The 23,033-nt window shown below is 40.3% G+C and overlaps 1 protein-coding gene across 1 annotated transcript in view; it reads left to right on the top strand.

Annotated features, from left to right (window-relative positions):
• The window catches only part of SPATA16 (spermatogenesis associated 16), a 249,682-nt gene that overhangs the window by 213,121 nt on the left and 13,528 nt on the right, over window positions 1-23,033 (top strand). The window contains exon 9 of the mRNA XM_058189000.1: window positions 726-809. Within this exon, the coding sequence (XP_058044983.1) occupies window positions 726-809 (84 nt within the window). The remainder of the gene's footprint in view (window positions 1-725; window positions 810-23,033) is intronic.

Here is a 23,033-nt window from a genome sequence, read left to right as displayed (position 1 = left end):
TAAAAAAAAATAGGAAAGGAAAGCTGAAGACTCTAAAATCATGATGTTTCACTTAGCAACTACTTTGCTTAATGTCCAAATTGCCAGTCCCAGTTGTTATCACTACACAAAACTATTTATCTGGCTTTTAAGCCAGGGTGAGATGCAGACTTTTCTATAGCTTGTGCACCAGGATTAACAATTTTTTTTCCATTTGTGATGGCTTTTTTATAACTTTGTTTTTAGTTTTGTACACTGCCCAGAATCATTGACAAATTGGTGGCCTAAGAATGTGAATATATAAAAACAAACACAAATAGACAAATAACTCAGAGAGAATAGGTTAAAAAATATCCATTATGCTATACATTTTAGTCTCCTTCTAATTTTAGTAGCACACACAAGTATGTATTCAATTGCTATATTGAAACAAATGGAACTTACATGTTCTAATTTTTCCTTATTGCTACCAACAAAATAATCCTAGGCTAAAAACTCATATTTACTAATCCATATTTACTTATTTGGGGTCATTATTTATCCCCCAATAGCAAAAAGTAAAATGTGGATGAGTCCAAGGAAGGCGGGAGGAGCAAACAGACAAAGTGATGCTGCTCGTTGTGCAAAAGATGAGCAATAAAATCATCACCGTACAAATGATTTTTTAATTAGCTTTTAATCTGTGTATTTAGGGAAGTTATTTCTGTGTGAATTCCATTCCGATAATTTTTATCTTGGTGTCACAGCTGCAGTCACTAATGGCAGATGCCATGGACACCCTCGAAGGAAGGAAAAGTGATAAAGAACGTGTCTGGAATAAAATTCAAAAGGTAAAAAAAGCCATGTTGGAGACTAAGCCGAGAGAGCAGATGCTAAGAAGTTAAGGTTTGTCAAGAGGTGATATCAGTTCTTGAAGGTGATGAAAAGTTTGGTCTCATTTATAAAGAGTTTCAAAATTTAGCCTTGGCCACTTCACGCCCTGCTTATTTTGAAAAGACTTTCATTCTTTGTATCAGAGGTGGGTTTCAGCAGGTTCTGACCAGTTCTGGAAAACCAATAGTGGAAATTTTGAGTAGTTTGGAGAACCGGTAGTAAAAATTCTGACTGACCCCCATCTATTCTCTGCCTCCCAAGTCCCAGTTGATCAGGAGGAAATGGAGATTTTACAGTATCCTTCCCCTGCCATGCCCACCAAGCCATGCCCACCAAGCAATGCCATGCCCACCAAGCCACGCCCATAGAACTGGTAGTAAAAATTTTCGAAACCCAACACTGCTTTGTGTGTGTACATTTCATATGAAGGCAGGCTGATTGGGAATTTTGAGGAATGTGCTATGAGCAAGCTCCAGCAATAATTTTCCAAAATGCTGTGCAACTGCAAAACCACAAAACAATGAAGAAAACTAAGAAACAGTACAACAATGACAACATTTGGATACAAACACGTTTAGTTTTCTCCTGAGTCTTAGATACAAGATACAAATGGAAAGGTTTGAGTTTTACATTAGCTATGGTTACATCAGATTGAAGCAGGGGTGGGGTTCAAAAATTTTAGCAAGGGGTTCTCTGCCCAACTGGTAAGTGGGTGTGGCCATGGTGGGCGTGGCCTAGTTGACCTCCTGCATCACGGCGGGGGAGTGTTTTTGTCCTCCCCAGGCTCTGGAGGCTTTCTTTCTTTCTTTGAAAATGGCCTCCCCAGGCTCCAGAGGCCTTCCCGAACTTCCAGTAGGCCTGTTTTCCCAACCACCCACCCCCAAGCCTCTGAGCATGCCCTGAACTTATCTGCATCCAAAACAGGCTACATGGGGACTCCTAGGAGGGGCAAGGCGAAGCCAGTCAGGAGTGGGATTTGGGGGTTCTCCAAACTGCACAGAATCTTAGCTTGAGGTTCTCCTGAACCCATGCAAACTTCCAGCATCCCACCTCTGGATTGAGGCAACCAGATCCACACCTGAAGGTTTCAAGCTAACCACTTTATTGTATTCCACTTATAATACAAGAATCTCACCAAACTTCTTGCCTTCTCTTGGGAACAAACAGATAAAGTTCCAGGAACTTGGGGAGGGATTTTAATCCTAATTCCCTTGCAGCTGCACAACAACTCAAGGCTAATTCCCTGCTTGACCCTTCCTCCTTGCTTGGCCTGGTAATTTCCCAACAGGTTCTCCGTGCATTTGAGTCTAAATTGTTGTTAGTTTTTTATAAAGGCAAATGAGAACATGTCAGCTTGATGATCTATATTTTGAACTTTGCTAACCCTGGTTAAACATAAGCACCAAACAACTGCTTAACATGCAGTTCAGACCAGCCGGCTATGTGACACGCTAAAGCGGGGGGGGGGAATGGCAATGCATAATACGCTGCAAATATTATGGCTTCCCTACCAAAAATAATAAAAGAATCTGCTGTGAAAATAAAATTTTAAAAAAAGGAGGAACTTGGAGAAAAGTCCACAAAAGAAGAGGTGGAAATTTATGAAGTTTTCAAAGGATGGGAGGTTTTTTTTTTCCTTTTAATTTATTTTTACTGTTTCCCCAAGTAGAAGTTTGTTTAGATTTCAGGTGCATATTTAAAAATACAGTACAGAAAGTACTGATTCATATGACATTAAGGTAGGATGTATATAGACTATAACTTCAAACAGGTGTGGGCAGATGTCAAGGACTGTGAGGTGTGAAAGGGGAAAAGATGAATAAATCTTTACATATCATCTAATTGCGGATGGAAGGGGAGACCTGCCTGCGTCCTTAGACCTAAATAAGTAAAGAGAGGGATGTTCCTCCCTCAGAAATATGCCCCTCTGTTTTGGATCTGGAATTAGCTGTGAGCTAAGAGCAGGGGAGGATTGCTGGCAAGTATCATTTGGATGTTTTGCAGGTGACCAAAATTAAGTTTCACAGGAAACCAGAAGCTTTGGGACTTCTACTGCTATATAATATACGGTGCATAAGCGCACCAGCGTGCCTACCGTCCCTGTCCTAATGTTTTCTTTTATTCGTATCCTTTACATGTATTTATAATTATGTTTACACTTGTATCTGTCATAAAATATATGCTTGACGAAATAAATATAATATAATGTAATAATATAATATAATATTATAATATAATATAATATTATATTATAATATAATATAATATAATATAATAATATAATAATATAATATAATATAATATAATATAATATAATATAATATAATATTATAATATAATATAATATAATAATATAATATAATATAATATAATATAATATAATATAATATAATATAATATAATATAATATAATATAATATAATATAATATAATATAATATAATATAATATAATATAATATATGGGCTCCCTATTGCACAAGGAGTGGTATTCCTGAGCGACTTCAATTTACCACTAGGCTAATGATGGTGTTTTTAAGAGGAGGTGGGATGGGAGGAGTGGTTGGTGCATCCTTGAATGAGGGAGGGTTACACTGACTCTCTTGAAGGGAACAGTGATCAATCCCACTCCCAGGAGTCAATATTTAACCCAGCTGTTTCTGATAACTATTAACTAGCCTTCAACCTTCCCTTTGGGGAGGTGGTTGAATAAGTAAAAGGTCTGAATTTGAAGGGGGCTTTGAATAAGGGGTGAATTTGGACCTTTTCCATCGGGGCCTGAGCATAGAAACCAGATCCCATTGATTGCTTTTGTGGATGACCTATGGTGGGATCAAGATGGAATGATGTATGTGACCTTCATAATTCTGCTAGACTTCTCAGCAGCTTTCAATACCATTGTTTGTCTTAACCCTCTGGACTAGTTTCGAGGGTTAGAAGTGAGAGTTGGTACTTCTTTGCACTGGTTCTCTTCCTTCCAGACTGAGTAATTTCAATTGATAGAAAGGAAAAATTATGTCCTTGGCCTGGGGATGAAATCCAGCGGGTTCTGACAGGTTCTGGAGAACCGGTAGCGGAAATTTTGAGCAGTTCGGAGAACTGGCAACACCACCTCTAGCTGGCTCCCCTGCCACGCCCACCAAGCCACCCCCACCAAGCCACATCAAGCCCACCAAGCCATACCCACAGAACCGGTAGTAAAAAAAAATGGATTTCACCACTGCCTTGGCCTCTTTATTTTACATGAGAAGGTACCAGTTGTGACCTTGGAGGGTTTTTGACCAATGCTATCTTTTCCATCAAGAACATCCATTTCTGACTGGAAGGCCCTGCTTGTAGTGACACATGGCTTGAGCCCTTTGCTCATTTGGAATTTATTTGTTTATTAAGTTTATATTGTACCCATCTCACTGTCGAGCAATGGCAGTCAGTGTGGAACTGCCATTGAAGACCACCCAGAAGTTACAGCTGGTCAGTCATGCTGCAGTTAGAGTAACAAAGGCAATAACCTTGCCTTGTGTGACACCTCTATTTTGAAGGCTGTACTGGGTGAAGTTCAAGGTGCTGGGTGTAACCTTTAAAACCCTTCACAGTTAAGTCCACTCTTAGCTAGCATCTGCCCACTTAATAAAAACAAGAAGGAAAGACTTGCCAACATCCCAACAGGGGTGGTATTCACTTACTCTCCCTTCTAGTTCGCAAATGTAAGCATGCCCCATCCACGCATGCGCCTGGTTTTCCGCACATGAGCTTTGCTGGGGCGCTCGTCTTCCACACATGTGCCCGGACTCAAAAACTTGCCTAAATAGGATGGCATAGAGCCGAAGCGGGTGGGCGGGGCCACCCACAATTTCCGCTAGCAGTTCGAACGAACCGGTGCAAACCAGCAGAATACCACCTCTGCATCCCAACCTGTAATATCCTTTAAAAGTAACCTTGAGGAACAGGAGCAAGAGCTGGAATTAAGACAACAGTCAGACAAAAATATGAGTCCAAGTTAGAAATGTAATTTGATAAAGCATCTCAGGTTTGATCCTCTCTAGTTCTCTTGTAAGGGACACAGCGGCTCAGGGGCTAGGACGTTGAGCTTGTCGATCAAAAGGTCAGCAGCTCGGCGGTTCGAATCCCTAGTGCTGCCATGTAACGGGATGAGCTCCGTTACTTGTCCCAGCTTCTGCCAACCTAGCAGTTTCGAAAGCATATAAAAATGCAAGTAGAAAAAATAGGGACCACCTTTGGTGGGAAGGTAACAGCGTTCCATGCGCCTTTGGTGTTGAGTCATGCCAGCCACATGACCACGGAGACATCTTCAGACAGCGCTGGCTCTTCGGCTTTGAAACGGAGATGAGCACTGCCCCCTAGAGTCGGCAACAACTAGCACGTATGTGCGAGGGGAACCTTTACCTTTACCTTTAGTTCTCTTGTAGATGAAGGGAGAAAGGGGGAGGTACATTGAGATTCTGTATGTGAACTTATAAAAAGTAGCATTAACACATCTAATATGTAATTTTAGTTTCTTAATCTGATCTAGTGTGAAGAGCTGACACAACACTACAGTGTGTCATAATAAGAGAACATTGGAGCCCACTTTCTGTATCACTGCCCTCTTTTCCGGATTCACATTTATTTATTTTTTTAATTTTCTTCAAGCATGTATTTTATGACAGATTCAAGTGTAAACATAATTATAAATTATAAACATGAAAAGGATACGAATAAAAGAAAATATTAGGAAAGGGGCGGTAGGCACTCTGGTGCGCTTATGCACGCCCCTTAATACATGGTCCTTATTCTGCCAGGAATCTGGCAGAATAAGATCTAGACAGAAGGTTTTTCACTAATAGTTATGAATTGCTCCTTGGTATTATATTATGCAATTAAGTTGCATTTTGTATGTTATGTTTTGAACCCGGTACTATAAATTGAAGTGCAAATGGCTCAGAGTCACTTGTAATTGGAGTGGCACATAAACCTCAGGAAATGAATCAATCCCTGTCAAAGTTTTTAGTTGGCAGGAAATTCTAGGAGTTACAGTTCAAAGCCACTAAACTGAGGGAGAAGGTCATGTCTTATTTCTATACATTTTTATTTATAATCTATATTTTAGTAATCTGGATTTGATTATACTTTATTTCTAATTAAGAGCAACCCAATGTGGTAGTACCAGCAGACCTCAGGATCCTAGAATAGTTGCATCACCACCAAATACACCTACAATGCTTTCATTATTGATACCTCTCTGTTTAAGTTAGACAAAAATCCAAAGAGCAGATTCCTTCTACCTTAGTACGATGTTTTGCATGCATTGTCGCTATAGGATAGAATAGAATATCATAGTTGGAAGGGACCTTGGAGGTCTTCTAGTCCAACCCCCTGCTTAGGCAGGAAACCCTACACCACTTCAGACAAATGATTGTCCAATCTCTTTCTGAAAACTTCCAGTGTTGGAGCATTCACAACTTCTGCAGGCAAGTTGTTCCACTGATTAATTGTTCTAACTGTCAGGAAATTTCTCCTTAGTTCTAGGTTGCTTCTTTCCTTGATTAGTTTCCACTCATTGCTTCTCCTGCCTTTGGAGAATAGCTTGACTCCTTCTTTGTGGCAACCCCTGAAATATGTAATAAGTAGCTGAACCACCTCATATAAACAATGTGGATGAAAGTATGGCAACGTACAAGGAATATTTCATTCCAAAGATAATAATTCCTATGATCTTTGTTTTTATTGCTTTCTAACGCAAAAATGCAGAGCTGCCTTATCCAACATCCGTCAAACAAGCTCACTTTTGTCAACACCCTGATAGAAGATCTCTAACATTTTCCCCAACCTATCTCGAAATGCCAGGATTCAAACTCGGACGGGTGCTTTTATGTGTCAAACAAAGCTATCGTTGAATGATTGAGGTCTTTCTCATGAAGAAGGACAGCTGGAGGAAAATACCGAAGCCCCTCCCATTTATTCTCCTGGTTTATCACACTGGCTGGGTTTGCAATCACAGTTACCTTGGTTATTGACATAACTCATTTCTGGGTTTACACAATAAATTTGAATCGACAGCCAACCAAACTGGATGTGTTCCCAGAACATACTGAGTTTTACCAAAAAAAAAAAAAAACCCAAAGCAAGGTTACACTAACCAACACTAACAGCATTTGGCACATGGTGCAAATGCAGCTGCTGACTGATTTGGCTAGGTGTGTTGTGTGATCACAACCACAAGAGAGACAGGAGAGTAGAAATCAGGGATCTAGCAAACCAGAATCCAGTTGAGGTCCTGGATATAGAGTAGAGTAGAGTAGAGTAGAGTAGAGTAGAGTAGAGTAGAGTAGAGTAGAGTAGAGTAGAATAGAATAGAATAGAATAGAATAGAATAGAATAGAATAGAATAGAATAGAATAGAATAGAATAGAATAGAATAGAATAAAATAGAATTTTTTATTGGCCAAGTGTGATTAGACACGCAAGGAATTTGTTTTGCAGGTAGACAATTTGCAGGTAGCCCACAACCAAGGTCAAAATTTACATTGCTAAGCCAGGCAGTTCAGTGAATTTTGGCCCATTTTCCAACTTTCCTTTCCGTGGCTGTTAAGTGAATCACTGCAGTTGTTAAATTAGTAACACGGTTGTTAAGTGAATCTGACTTCCTCGTTGACTTTGCTTGTCAGAAAGTCGCAAAAGGGGATCTCCTGACCTTGGGATAGTGCAACCGTCATAAATATGAGTTGGTTGCCAAGCATCCGAATTTCGGTTTCGTGATCACAGGGATAATAGAATGGTCATCAAAAACAATCAGAAGTCACTTTTTTTCAGTGCCGTTGTAACTTCAAATGGCCACTAAACGATTTGTTGTAAATTGAGAACTGCCTGTACAAAGAGATTTGGACATGTTCTAAATGGATCTTTAAAATAATTCAGGAATCTGCCTCTTGGAAGATAACTGTGTATTATTTTGTTGAATTGACCTGTGAGGAATGTACAGGTTTATTTTGTAGACCGGGGTCTCCAACCTTGGCAACTTTAAGACTTGTGGACTTCAACCACCAGAATTCCTGAGCCAGCAAAGCTCCACTCACCTGTCCAGGTGTCTTTACTTCCTGGTTTTAACCAAATAATGTGTTTTTTACCTTCTGCGCATGTGCAGAAGATTTTGCGCATGTGCAGAAGGTCTGCATGCGCATGTGACAGGAGCGAAGCGAGTAAGGACCAGTAAGGAAGGTAAATAGATTTCACCCCTGCTCCAGAGTCCCATTGTTGCTTTGATAAATCAAGCAGAAAACACTAGCCAAAAAGAAGACCCTTTAGTGCAGGGGTCTCCAACCTTGGCAACTTTAAGCCTTGAGGACTTCAACTCCCAGAATTCCCCAGCCAGCTTTGCTGGGTGTTGAAGTCCTCCAGGCTTAAAGTTGCCAAGGTTGGAGACCCCTGCTTTAGGACATTTTGCACAAGTCCCCCTCAGAAACAGCCTTGTATAAAATTCAGTTCAAAAGTAGAAACGAGTCAGTTGCTTGGGATGGCATGGCTTCAAAGATTGCCTAATTCCCACTATACGTTTCGGTCAGCCAATGATCCAGGGGTCATTAAAAATTAATCTAAGAAACCTCTAAACCAGGAGTGAAATGCTCCTGGTTCAGACCGGATCACGTGATCCGGTAGCGATGGGGGCGGGTAGTTCAGAGAACCAATAGCAAAAGTCCCTGCTCCCCCCGCCCACCGCCCATGCCTCGCTGTTCCTCTTCTCTGTCTCTGAAGCTCTCGGTGGTGATATAGCTGTAAACGGCCTTAAATGACTGCCGCCGCGCTTCAAAGGACAGCACTACAACTGATCAGCGCTGTAGGCGGGTAGTAGACCGGTGCCTCTATTTTTAAAGAAGGTAGACTGGTGCTTCCAAAAAAAGGCAATTAGTAGACCGGTGTCTCTATTTTTAAAGAAGGTAGACCAGTGCGCTCCAAAGTTTTGTATACTTTATTATTTTTATTATTTATTATTATTGGCCATGCCCATTCAGTCACCTGACCACCAAGCCATTCCCACTTGATCACCTGACCACCAAGCCATGCCCACCAATTAAGCCATGCCCACAGAACCGGTAGGGAAAAATTTTAGTTTTCACCCCTGCTCTCAACCCAAATTCTTCTTTGATGCTTGGAGTGCATCTGCGGAGCCTTTTCAACACATGGGAAGCTTTCACGCCTGACATTTCCCAAATGATTATTTCTTCCTGCAAGTTTAACATGGATTCAGCATCCCCATGTTAACTCCTAAACTGTTCCAATGGCATCCAGCAACACAGGCAGGCCCAGCTATTCAGGCCTCGGGCACCTGTTCCAAACTAACTTTCTCATCATTCCAGACCCAGGTTCCCCCTTTTGTCTTCATTACCACAGAATTAATTTACACGTGTTGGAGAAAATAGCCACAATCTAAGCTGGAGCAATTAGTGTTAAATGAGGAATGTTGAATTTGCCATCCTCACTAGTGAAATCCGGCTGTTACAAAAGAAGCAGCTGTTATCCTTAATGAAAACATTCAGCCCTTTTCTCTGAAATAGCAGAATAATGATGTGTGGGGTTTATTTTCCAAATGGATAAAAAGAGAGCAGATGAAATCTCACCTTCTCTTTCTTTTAAATAAATAAATAAATAAATAAATAAAAGAGTTAGCATTCCTAGGCAACAAGAGACTATCACATATTATGTGGTTGCAAACAAGGAGCCCCTGAAAATATTTTGTGGGGAAATTATATTTGTAGACTTGCTTTCATTTGGCATGTCTTCTCCCCGCCTGCAGGAATGCAGTATGAATTCTCAGGTGGCGGGGGGAGGGGGGGGAACACAAGTGGATCGATGGGGAAAATTATTTTCTTGGCAGAAATAGTTTACATCAGGGGTCTCCAACCTTGGTCCCTTTAAGACTTGTGGACTTCAACTTAGCAAAGCTGGCTGAGGAACTCTGGGAGTTGAAGTCCACAAGTCTTAAAGGGACCAAGGTTGGAGACCCCTGGTTTACATGCATCATCTTGCAAGGCCTGGCCTCCTAGTAGCAGAGTGGGGGGTGTTTAAGATGTCATGAAATGGCAGCAAATGTTATTTTTAACAGATTGGAACTTACAGGTGAGGGGACTAGCTTCAAGGCATTGCTCCATTCAACACTTCTCCAAAGCAAAGCGGTCTTTCAGTGATTAGAATAGCAGTCCCCTTTGAACTCTGGTGCTGGAGAAGACTCCTGCGAGTCCCTTGGACTGCAAGGTGATCAAACCGGTCAGTCCTAGAGGAGATCAACCCCAACTGCTCTTTAGAAGGCCAAGTCCTGAAGATGAAACTCAAATACTTTGGCCACCTAATGAGAAGGAAGGACTCACTGGAGAAGAGCCTAATGCTGGGAAAGATTGAGGGCAAAAGAAGAAGGGGACGACAGAGAATGAGGTAGCTGGATGGAGTCACTGAAGCAGTAGGTGTGAGCTTAAATGGACTCCAGAGGATGGTAGAGGATAGGAAGGCCTGGAGGAATGTTGTCCATGGGTTTGCAGTGGGTTGGACACAACTTCGCAGCTAACAACAAACCACAGGTACTTTTCAAAAAGGCAATTGGACTTTCTTGGGAGTTTTTTTCCCTTGAAAATGTTTTACTTCTCATCCAAGCAGCTTCTTCAGCTCTGATTGAATGGTGGAGAATGGGAGCATTTATATTCTTTGCAGACATCTGGTCAAAATACTCTGACTCAGGGGTCTCCAACCTTGGCAACTTTAAGCCTGGAGGACTTCAACTCCCAGAATCCCCCAGCCAGCAAAACAAAGCTGGCTGGGGAATTCTGGGAGTTGAAGTCCTCCAGGCTTAAAGTTGCCAAGGTTGGAGACCCCTGCTCTGACTAGTCCCAAGAAGGTTCTACATCTATTTGCCCTCTAATTCAGGTGACCCTGTTGGTACAGATAAACTTCCAAGTGGCCTCAACGACTCTCAAAGCTGGTGACCAACCTTCAGAGTGCTAATGAGCAGATGACTGCTAAGCAGGGATGAAATCCAGCAGGTTCTGACAGGTTCTGGAGAACCAGTAGCGGAAATTTTGAGTAGTTCAGAGAACCGGCAAAACCCACCTCTGGCTGGCCCCAGAGTGGGTTGGGAATGAAGATTTTGCAATATCCTTCCCCCAGGAATTTTTTTTATTTTTATTTTTTTATTTTAATCAAATTTTTATACCGCCCTATCTCCCGAAGGACTCAGGGCGGTTTACAGGCCGATAAAATACAAATATCATACAGGTAAAAAAACTAATTAAAAAACTTATTTAAATAGGTCATGGTCTAAAAATACAGTTAAAATAATAAAACCCATTTCCTAAAATAATTTACCCCAGTTAAAATTAAGTAAAAACTTTTAATCCAGTCCCGCTTGGATAATTAAATGCGTTTTCAGCTCACGGCGAATGAGGAGGGAATGGGGATTGGGGGGATGAGGAATGGGGAGGGAATGGGGATTTTGCAGTATCCTTCCTCTGCCACGCCCATCATGCCAGCCGGTAGTAAAAATTGGATTTCACCACTGCTGCTAAGGAATATAAATTGTTCCATTCCCCTCCATTCATCCACAACTGAAGAAGCTTCTTGGATGAGAAGCAAAATATTTTCAAGAAAAAAACAAAAGAAGTCCAGCTTACTTTTGGAAAAGCACCTTTGGGGCAACCATTTATTTATTTATTTATTTATTTATTTATTTATTTATTTATTTATTTATTTATTTGTCACAACAGTATATATAAGCATAAGCCTGAAATAACTATACGATATATAAGCATATATATAAGCATAAGCATGAAATAACTATACGAATCGGATACAATCAAAGGGAACATTAGGACAGGAACGGTAGGCACGCTGGTGCTCTTATGCACGCCCCTTACAGACCTCTTAGGAATGGGGTGAGGTCAATAGTAGATAGTTTTTGGTTAAAGCTTTGGGGATTTTGGGAAGAGACCGCAGAGTCAGGTAGTGTGTTCCAAGCATTAACAACTCTGTTACTGAAGTCATATTTTCTGCAATCAAGATTGGAGCGGTTCACATTAAGCTTAAATCTATTGTGTGCTCGTGTATTGACCTGGATGATTGAGAATCTCCAAAGACATTAGAATAGCCTATCTGTTTCCTTGTTTAATATTCAAGATCAAAACATTTTTAAAAACTGTCTGAGGTTCCATCAATTAACGATGTTAAACACAGTCCAAGGTATAGTTAACACACTGCATCCAAAAACACTTAAAGGTAGATTGAAACATATTTAGCCAGGAGACATTGATACTATTCCAACGGGATCTGGATCAAATAAACAAGCCAAAGGGGAAAGGAAAAAAAAATCTGAAAAGACAATTTGTTACTAAAAAGGATGCAGTGATTTGAACAATTTCTTAAACTTTGATTTTTAAAACCCAGGTTGTTGTTGTTTTTTACAGTAGGGAATAATTTTTATTAAAAAGACATTTTTGGAAGGTAAAAATTGTGTAGTAACTAAGAGTCTAGAAGTCTTGCTGGTTAGAATGACTTTGCTCATTTTTTGCGTTTTCTGAATTCTTCCAACCAGAGCACACATTTTCAGCCTTCCCATGGGTTTTCTACAAATAGTGATAGCACTTAGATTTACATACCACTTCACAGTGCTTTACAGCACATCCATGCGATTTACAGAGTCAGCATATTGCCCCCAACAATCTGAGTCCTCAGTTTACTGACCTCAGGAGGATGGAGAGCTGAGTCAACCATGAGCTGCTCAGGATCAAACTCCTGGATGTAGGCAAAGTCAGCTTGCACTGCACCACCATGTCAATCAAGAAAAACTGGGATTTGACCCAATACTTTCTGCCATCTCTGTAAGTCCGATTCCTTTCCACTCAAGGAACCTTAGAGCTCAATCTTGTTGCAAGAAGAGAGACAGATTGAAAAGTCCCAGCCCAAGAACACCACAGTATTTTACTTCTTCCCTGCAATGTTGCAGCTTTCTCAGACATACTTTCTCAGGGCTCAATTCTGTAATGGCAAGAATAGCTGCTATATTTTGCTCTATAAAAGCCATCTGTAACCTAATGCCTCCAAATGTATTCCATTACCGTGTCCATTCATCCCAGCCTGCAAGCCCAATCTCTAAGAAAATGGAAATGTAATACATCTAGAAGACGACCAGTTTGGGTTGCTGTAGACATGTCCCCCAGCTAGGTGGAATTTATCCATATAAAATCCCAAATCTTAATCTCAGTTATAAGAATCGTGGTAGTGCAGTGGTTAGAATGCAGTATTGCAGGCTGAATCTGAGCACAACCAGGAGTTCGATCCTGACGGGGCTCAAGGTTAACTCAGCCCTCCATCCTTTTGATGTCAGTAAAATGAGGACCCAGATTGTTGGGGGCAATATGCTGATTTTATAAACCACCAAGAGAGTGCTGCAAAGCATTGTGTAGTGGTATATGTGCTAGTGCTAATTGCCCATCCAAGTAGGTAGGGAACTCTTCAGAGGAATTTTTAAAAAAGAATGCCATATTTACCAATGTCTTTTAAACAAAGGCTCTACAGGAGCATCAGCATACATTTAGATTGAGAAAATGGTAGTGGGAGAAGAAGTAAACCCCAATTCCCATACTGATACATATTTTTTCACCACTGCAGAAGTGACTCTAAAATCTCTGGATTGCACCCTGCTCTGTAGTTTGAACTACATAATGTGTTGTTGGACATTTTTTTAGAATAGCTTCATCCAAAGAATTAACATCACCTTGGCTACTAAATCAAGAGAAGGTTGCAGACCAAGGTTGCAGACCAAAGAAATACAGTGCGGTAAACAAGGAATCAGTTTAATAGATGGATAAAGTGATGCTTACAACCAGGGGTGGGCTGCTGGGGGTTCACAGGGGTTCAAGAGAAGCTAGCTAAGTTTCTGTGCAGTTTGGAGAACCCCCAAATCCCACTCCTCACTGGCCCCACTCACTCCGCCGCCACCCCCCCCCCCCCGCAGGAGTCCCCCCGCAGCCCATTTTGAATGCAGGTAAGTTTAGGAAGGCCGGAAACAGGCCCATTTCTGGCCTCCAGAAGGCTTTTGGAATCTGGGGAGGCTGTTTTCGCCCTCCTGGAGCCTCTGGAGCCCAGGGAGGGCAAACACCACCACCCCGCCACTGCCATAGTGCAGGAGAGTGACTAGGCCACGCCCATCATGGCCACGCCCACCCAGCAACCAGACAGAGAACCCCTTGCTAAATTTTTTGAAGCCCACCCCTGCTTACAACCTACTCACGGGAAATGTTCCTGTTTAGTCTGTAATACTCAAAAATACACTAGCCACAACCAGTTGCAGGGGTCTAGCAAGATTGAGTCTTGACATCTTTCAAAACCAAATGTTAACTGCAATTTCACCATTAGCCTGCACAATTGCTGCTGATTTTTAAAATTGATAATAGCATCAAGTTTAAGGAGTCCTATATTAGGAATGCTAAGATCCATCAACTTGTTTTTACTCAGCTTTTCATTTTCACTGATCGGCCCATTTCCATTTCTCTTTGTTTCCCATTCTTTAATTCACAAATTCAGTTTGGCTCATTCCTGTACCTGCTAATTGGTAAGTTGTTCCCTTAGCTGTTTCTTTTCCCTGTGTGTGTTCTTTCAGAAAGCGTGTGCTAAGAGAAGTGGAAATAAAACGTGCATTCTGAGCATATTCCTCCGAACATATTTTTTCTTGCAGTTAGGGATTTGTTTTTTAGCATTAGAAAGCAATTTTAAAATTGTATAAATGCATAAATGTAGTGGTTTGGGGTCTAATTACCAGTTTTTGCAAACCATTTTCTCTTATCAAATGCCATGTTGCACACTAATTTGTCTAATGCGATGTTTTTCAAGCTTGGCAACATTTAAGATGTGTAGACTACTTCAACTCCCACAACTCCTCAGCCATATGTTGGTTGGGGAATTCTGGGAGTTGAAGTCCACACATCTTAAATTTGTATGGGAATCAAAGTAAGCAGAAGATATTTCACCTTCTCCTGGTGCCTTCAGAAACATCCTTCATCTTTAAAAAATGGTAGTTGTGGCCCTTAAGGCCTTTGCACATCTTAGGGTTGTGCTTCAGGTGTGCCCATTCCTGGATCATTTGTTCACAATCACTTATTTCTTATGACCTCTCCTCTGAATTATTGCAATGTGCTCTAGGTACCATTTTGGTGGGAAGATAACAGCATTTGTATGCCTCAATATATAGTCATGGTGGCCACATGAGCACAAAAATGTCTTCAGACAACTCTGGCTCCTCAGCTAGGAAATGTTGTTACCGAAGCCCAAGTAGTGATTATCAAACACAATTCAGTCCTGAACAAACTTATATTATTAAAATTTGTCCAAAACAAATTCTTCATAAACAGTCCTTTGGCCTTATCACCAACCTTTGTAGTCTTTGGCAACCTGCCAAAGGCTTTTCTTGGCAAAACCCCCACCCCTTCTCTGCCATATCCCCTGAGAATTAAAATAAGTAGAAAATTAGTTGGCACCTCAAAATGTGTAATAAATGAAAAGAAAATATTTAACTTTTGTAATACCTTCATTTTGTCTAATCACAGACTAATACATCACTTTTGTTAAATGTGTGTAGCTCCTCTTCTCTGTGGCTAAATGAACCACTGACAATCCTTTTCTGTATCAATTTAGAGTTAACATACAATACTGAATAATTAACCGGTGGGTCACCTGGCAATTTAGACAGTGATTTATATTTCTTTTCCTAAGACATGTGGATAACAATATTTTAAAGGATCCTTTGCTATCACACAGAAAGCAGGGCGATACTAGTGATCTATCCCTACAATTCTGTGAAATATGTAAAAGAGGGCTCTCAGTTCGAATATAAAGATATTCTAACCACAATCTTTTGATAATACATGTTTATTACCAACAGTAACCCTAATAACCCTTAATGAAGTAATAACTCTTTCTAAAAGAAGGAAGATGCTGATAGCAGTTGTAATTTTTTTTTCTTTAAAAAAAAACAAAAAAAAAACCCTTCCATCCTTCTGGGACAGGGCTCTCCAACCTTGTCAACTTTAAGACCTGTGGACTTCAACTCCCAGAGTTCCTCAGCTTTGCTTTGCTGGCTGAGGAATTCTGGGAGTTGAAGTTCACAGGTCTTAAAGTTGACAAGGTTGGAGAGCCCTGTTCTGAGAGACATTCTGCTTATTTAAGCAGCCTGACATCAGAGCCACATAATTTCTAAAATGAAACGGCAAACCTTATTTTATGTCTAGATATCCAGATACAAGACTGCTTGGGAATTCTGGGAGTTGAAGTCGACACAGCTTAAAGTTACTGAGGTTGAGAAACATTGACTTTCTGGCTTCCCAGATCTTCCAGTTGCTTCCTTCTCTCACAACATGGACTGCCTTGTACTAGCAGAAATTGTTAGGTAGAAGTTTGAATGCAGACAAGTCTTCACTATCAATTCCACTTCCTTTATTGTCAAGAGCCAGTAAGGTCAGGGGGAGGGGCCAGTGGTCATCTTCTAGAATGGACAGGGTTGACTCAAAACCTCAGATTTGGATTTAATAAAACTTTTTTCTGGCCTGAGCCCCCCCCCCAACTTTTGTGGATTTCAATTCCCAGAACCTTCAACAAAACCAATTTTTGTAGGAAATTCTGGGAACTGAGTACATCTGTTTGCAGGATATCCCTGCAGTTTTCTTCATAACAGTCTGTTTTTTGTTCAATTTTGTAATCTTAATTTAATCTTTCTGGTCTCTTGAAAGTGTACCTGGCTCTGCTGACTTGCTTGGGGCTCACAGAGAGGAGCATTCAGCCTTGGGGTTGGTTAATGTCTTGAAAAAAAAATGCTGCAAAATAAAAATTTAAAAAAACTACAGGTATTCCGCAACATAGAATCACATTGGGACCAGAATTTCTATTACTAAACAAGACAGTTGTTAAGAAAGCCTTGTCCGATTTTATTACCATTTTTGCCATGACTGTTAAGAGAATCATGGCAGTTATTAAGTGAATCATGAAGTTGTTAAGCAAATCTGCCTTCCCCCATTGACTTTGCTTCTTGGAAACCAGCTAGGAAGGTTGCAGATGATGATCACATGACCCTGGGATGCTGCAACAATCTTAATATATGCCAATCATTTTTAAAAAGATATTGAAACTCTAGAAAGAGTGCAGACCAACAAAGATGATTAGGGAACTCAAGGCTAAAACATAGGAAGAACGGTTGCAGGAATGGAGTATGTCTAGTTTAATGAAAAGAAGGACTAGGAGTGACATGATAGCAGTGTTCCAATATCTCAGGGGCTGCCACAAAGAAGAGGGAGTCAAGCTATTCTCCAAAGCACCTGAGGGGAGGACAAGAAGCAATGGGTGGAAACTAATCAAGGAGAAAAGCAACCTAGAACTAAGGAGAAATTTCCTGACAATTAAAACAATTGATCAGGGAATGACTTGCCTCCAGAAGTTGTGGGTGTTCCAACACTGGAGGTTTTTAAGAAGAGATTGGACAACCATTTGGCTGAAATGTTATAGTGTTTCCTGCTTGAGCAGGGGATTGGAGTAGAAGACCTCCAACATCCTTCCAACTCTGTTTTTCTATAATTGCCAAGTGCCCAAATTTTGACCATATGACTGTGAAGATGCTGTCTTGGTCATAAATGCGAGGACAGTCACTTTTTTCAATGCCTTGTAACTCTGAACAATCACTAAACAGATGATTGTAAGTCAAGTACTGCCTGTAGAAAATGCATGATGAAAGAGGATAAAGTTGTATAGCACTTTGTATGTTTAAAAGCTCCATGGAACAGATGGAAGTATGTGCATACTTTTGGCAGCATGCAGGACAACAACTACAAAAATAAGCTGAGCAGGGTTCTAAAAACAGCAAGAAATCCATAGCAACAGTTCAGTAGTACAATAAAGTGCACAAAGAAAGAGCAGATGAAAATACATCACTTTGGGACACTAATTAAGCAATGCCCAATGAAATAAAATAGACACCATAAATTATTTGACCTCTCTGTTATGAATAATTGATTTTCTCTGTTTAATCTAGTCTTTAATAACAATCTAATGCTTAATACTTCTTATTTTTCTTTTAAGCACCTGCTGCTTCCCGTTTAATGGCAAAGTCAGAATAGATTATGAATTACTAAACCCGAGAGGCATTTGTGATGACTTGTTCAATTTCTAGACCTTTTGACAGTCAAGCAGAACGTACAGATGCACAGAATATGTAAACTAACTTCACGCTTTCTGCACGAGGCAATTCATAGCATAATTTAAGTAGAACCGGTGCAGTTTAGATCTAAATTTCCTTGATAAATTTCCAATGCTCCATCAATTTACTTATGCCAAAAAAAAAAAAAAACCGCTTTCCTCTTCCATTCCTAGGTTCAGAACTATTCCCAACAGCCTTCACGTTCAGCCTCTGTCTTTCAAAAGCTGACAGGGCCTGCAGTTATGAGCTGTCACTGCAAAAATCTGAAGTGCCAAGGAAAAATTATAGGTGGCATAAAAATGTATGGGATTTAATATTGAATTAAATAGGGCATGGAATAAACGGCACCAAGCCTGTTATCGGTTTGCATATTTCATGCCATTGATAACCAAAACAAAATTATTTCCTTTTTTTTAATGTCTTGACAGAGCTGCACTTACTGTAGATCCTTAGAACCTGGCACCAAGCAGATGTTCTGTGGGAAAGGGACACCTTCGCCTCAGAACATCTGTTTCGGTTGCCAGGAGGGATATGAAGCTTGAAACAACCTCAGGGACAAAGTCAAATGTCTGTATCAACTTAGAAATTTGATTGAGGTTACCAACCAGCAAGCTTGGTTTAATTGGGAAGTCTTGGCAACATACTGGAACTTGTATGAGAGATTGTACAATCTCTGATCCTAACTGCATTTTCGCCCTTTTCCCTAACAATCTCCAATAAGGTACGATATTAAAAACTGATAAATAAAAGAGCCTTACCAATAGAGCTCAAAAAGGCTGGCTGAGGGGAGAAATCTTGATACTTTTTTGAAGTAGGAAGAACAGTGGTAGGGATTCAAAAAAATTTACTACTGGTTCGGTGGGCGTGGTTTGGTGGGTGTGGCATGGCTGGGTGGGCATGGCAGGGGAAGAATAATGTAAAATCTCCCCACTCCAGGGGAAGATTACTGCAAAATCCGCATTTCCTCCCGATCAGCTGGCACTCAGGAGGCAGAGAATAGATGGGGGCAGGGCCAGTCAGAGGTGGTATTTACCGGTTCTCCGAACTACTCAAAATTTCCGCTACCAGTTCTCCAGAACTGGTCAGAACCTACTGAATACCACCTCTGAGGAAGAACAGGTATAAGGAGACGTGTCTGCAGAGGGTGTCGAAGTCAAGAAGGCACCTACAGCGACACGATCAAAGCCTCACTTCTCTTTTCTGTGGTGTGTTGTACATACAAAGAGGCAGGGATATGACTATATGTTCATAGAGACCCGCTTGACTTTTTTAATCAGACATTGTGGACACCCCTGCCTGGGATGTGAATTCCACAGTGTGGGATTGTTGGTTTTTTTTTTTAAGTTTTCTAATGCATGCTTGGCCACTCGGTTTCTGAAAGCATCGGCCTCCCTTAACACCTGGAAAGAATTAAAATCCATATTTCTTACATGCCATTTAATATCCGTGAGTTATCTCAGATTTGATTCAGAAATAAGGGATTGCTTGAGGTTAGCCCCTGTGTTTCAGAGCTTAGCGGAGATTTGAACCAGAGCGTCCCTACTTATGGTAGTTAGAGATATCTCTATATCAGTAGTGGGTTGCAAAACCCTTCACTACCAGTTCACTCATGAGCACACACAGAAGCATCCCACGTGGGTGGACGGAGCCTCCGGTCTCTGCCACTACCCATTTGACAAACGGTAGCAACCCACTACTGATCTATCTATCTATCTATCTATCTATCTATCTATCTATCTATCTATCTATCTATCCATCTATCTATTTATCTATACAATAGATGATAGATAGATAGATAGATAGATAGATAGATAGATAGATAGATAGATAGATAGATAGACTGTGTATATCTTTCTATATACTCTATAAAGTATATAGATAGATATACTCTATAATCTATATCTATAATCTATCTATAATCTAGCTAACTAGCTAGCTAGCTAGCTAGCTATTCAATAGATAGATAGATAGATAGATTGATAGATAGATAGATAGATAGATAGATAGATAGATAGATAGATAGATATACTCTATAATCTATATCAATCTATAATAGATTATATACTCTATAATCTATATCTATAATATATCTATAATCTATCTATCTATCTATCTATATCTATCTATCTATCTATCTATCTATCTATCATATGTATGCTTGTATGTATCATTTATCATCAAGGCAATGTAGAACTTTATAATGTTAAATGAGTTCTTAAGGATTTGATCTGATGAAACATCTGCAAGAAAGCAATCAAGCTTAGAGAGCACCAAGGACCCTTCAATTTAACTCTGAGGTACAAATATTCTCTTTTATTGGTATCGTTTGTTGGGGATGGCAATCTGTAATCCTACACTTGCTTTGCATGCAATCAGTTTAAAGGAACATGTACTGTAGAAATGAACAACTTGGCTTCTGGCATCCAGGAAGAAAGTGACACAATAACGAGAGACAAACAAACAAAAAAAACCCCAAATGAAATATCACATCACCTTGCAAAACCTTCAACTTGTCATCAAAGTCATCTACTTGTCATTTGATTTCAGTAGACATTTAGCTTTCCTTCATTTGGAGGTACAAGGTAGGTTTTAGGATATCTATAAGGATCTTGGAGATTATATTCATGCATTGCTGGACAGTGAGGAGATAGAAAATGATTTCGCAAATGAGTGAGAGAAGACAATATCATGAGTTGTTTGAACGGTTTCCTATTCCTAGAACAATGATGGGCTGTCTTTTCGTTTCCAAGGCTTAGAGGGACTCATTTAAAGTTTGTGGAAGAGTTGAGGTTCTCTTGGGTTGATGCAAACTGGGGGAAAATATATCATGCACATGGCTGCCGCCTCTCTCTCTTTCCCTCAAAATGATATAATCTCTATTGTCAAGCAATGATCTCTACTGCCAGCATCTGACATTTTGCAGTTGCCTGGAAAAGAATCCGGACTCTGGAAAAATGAATTTGGGAACCCACGAGTCTGACTGGGGCACTTCACAATATGAAGTAGCAGGAAATTAAAGCCAAATCGCAAAGTATAGTAGCACTGCAAAGCCCAAAAAAAAAAAAAGAATGGTATGGCCAAAGTACCAGAGGAATAGGAGCCATCACTGGAAAGGCCTTGTCTGTTCTCATCCAGAGATATTCAGAAGTGGATTGGACACAGAGAGCAAAACCTTATGGGCCAAAGGCCATGATTTGTTTATCTTCGGCTTCGTTTTGAAGCCAGAACACTCTCACTGGAAAGAGCTTGGCCTTTGTGACAGCAGCTTTGGCAGGTGCAGTGAAGACCTGCTTTTTGATATCACTTCCCTTGCTCCCTGCCAAATGCATCTCTTTGAGCTAACATCCAGGTCTCACACTGTAAGTGCTTTTCCACAAAACACAGCCTCAGCCCTACAAAGAACCTTGCATTTCCTGTCATACTGTAGTTCTGATGATGTTTTTTGTTGTTGTTTTTCAAAGGCAGTCAAACTGGCAACTTTTAAAAAGGCAAAAAGACAGAAGGGCTGACATTCTCTTCCCCACCTTTATTTTCTTTTTTTTTTTTTTAAAAATCAAATGCAGAGGCAGAAGCAAAAATCCGTGAACAAGGACAAGAACGATAACTGCTTAGTTACGGTTACACTGTGCGCATCTCTGTCTATTTTGTTCTTTCATTTTTTTTTCCATCTAATACATACTTTCTCAACCTGGTGACCTCTGAATGCACAAGGGCTACAAGCTCAGAACTCTGGAACCGGAATACTAACAGGGGATTTGGGGAAATGGAGGCCAAAGTGTCATGTCTTATGTGTGTTTGGGTGCATGGGCATCTCCCCTCCCTTGTCATGTGCAAAATAGATTGGTTATATTTAGTTTAATTATATAACTTCCTCTCAGTCTTCATTTTAACAGATGAGACAAAAAACAGAAAAATAAATGGCTTGGATTTAATGTGGGTCCCTAGCAGATACATTTTCAGGAAGGTAAAGATAAGATAGTCAAGATGGGAGTCACAACCATAAAATCAAAGGCCCACCATTTTTAATGTACATTTTCGGGCACCACTACCCCAAACATCCTTGATCTCTGACAAAGCATCAGAAAACCTTTTAAAAAGTCAAATGGAACATAGGGCCTTTTGGACATTAAAAGAATTTACTATGACATGGCCTAGTATTATAAGATGGAAACAATATCATCCTTTTCCAACCTTCCTACTGATGGGCTGTCTGCTAAAATAAAGCCAGGTCATGGCACACACTTGAAAATAAAACAGGAAGCCTGTAATTGTGGACTCTGTCTGGCAAGAACAAAGAATGCTTATCCACAGGAAATATGCATGTGTAAAGCTTGTAACAATTCTGGATAGTTAGAAAGCTGATAAAAGTAACAAGAGTTAGCCAACTTGCAGACCTCAGCTAAAAGTTAGGAATAGAGATGGCCTGCAGCAAATAAAATGTGTATTAGATAACTCCTAGGACATTCATTAGTCAAGGCTTAGGAGGAATAGCTAGAAACCAATAGAACAAATTGTAGAATTATTACTAAAATGTTTATTAGATAATATTTTTTATTATCTCACCTTGTCCCGCCTTCTCCTTCGGTGAAAATGTATAAAGCTTACTTAATCCTTGGTTCTTGGTTCATGGCATTTTGGCCAGGAGCCCTTTTCCTTGGAGTACTCCAATAAAAAGCAATCAGAAAACCTGCACCTTGTGTCTGGCATCCATCGTTGGCTTCGATACTAGGCTCAGACCCGAATTGGGGACAACACTACCAGCATATTACAAAATGCATTTGTCTTCAGTTTAAAAATACTACCAAATTCAGAACTCTACCCATTGGCTTCAACGGCAAAGGGACAAAGTGGTACTCAAAAATAGGCAGAGCAAACTCTTCAGTTGAAGCACAAAGCTTAATGTGTAAGGAGCTTTGAAAGAAGAGAGACTAGGGGAGAAAATAATGCTGTGATCCAAGTGAGAAAGAT

This window comes from Ahaetulla prasina, chromosome 6 (assembly GCF_028640845.1).
Source record: "Ahaetulla prasina isolate Xishuangbanna chromosome 6, ASM2864084v1, whole genome shotgun sequence".
In the NCBI taxonomy this organism is placed as follows: domain Eukaryota; kingdom Metazoa; phylum Chordata; class Lepidosauria; order Squamata; family Colubridae; genus Ahaetulla; species Ahaetulla prasina.
The sequence above is the reverse complement of the archived record's forward strand: the minus strand, read 5'-3'. Positions and strand labels throughout refer to the sequence as shown.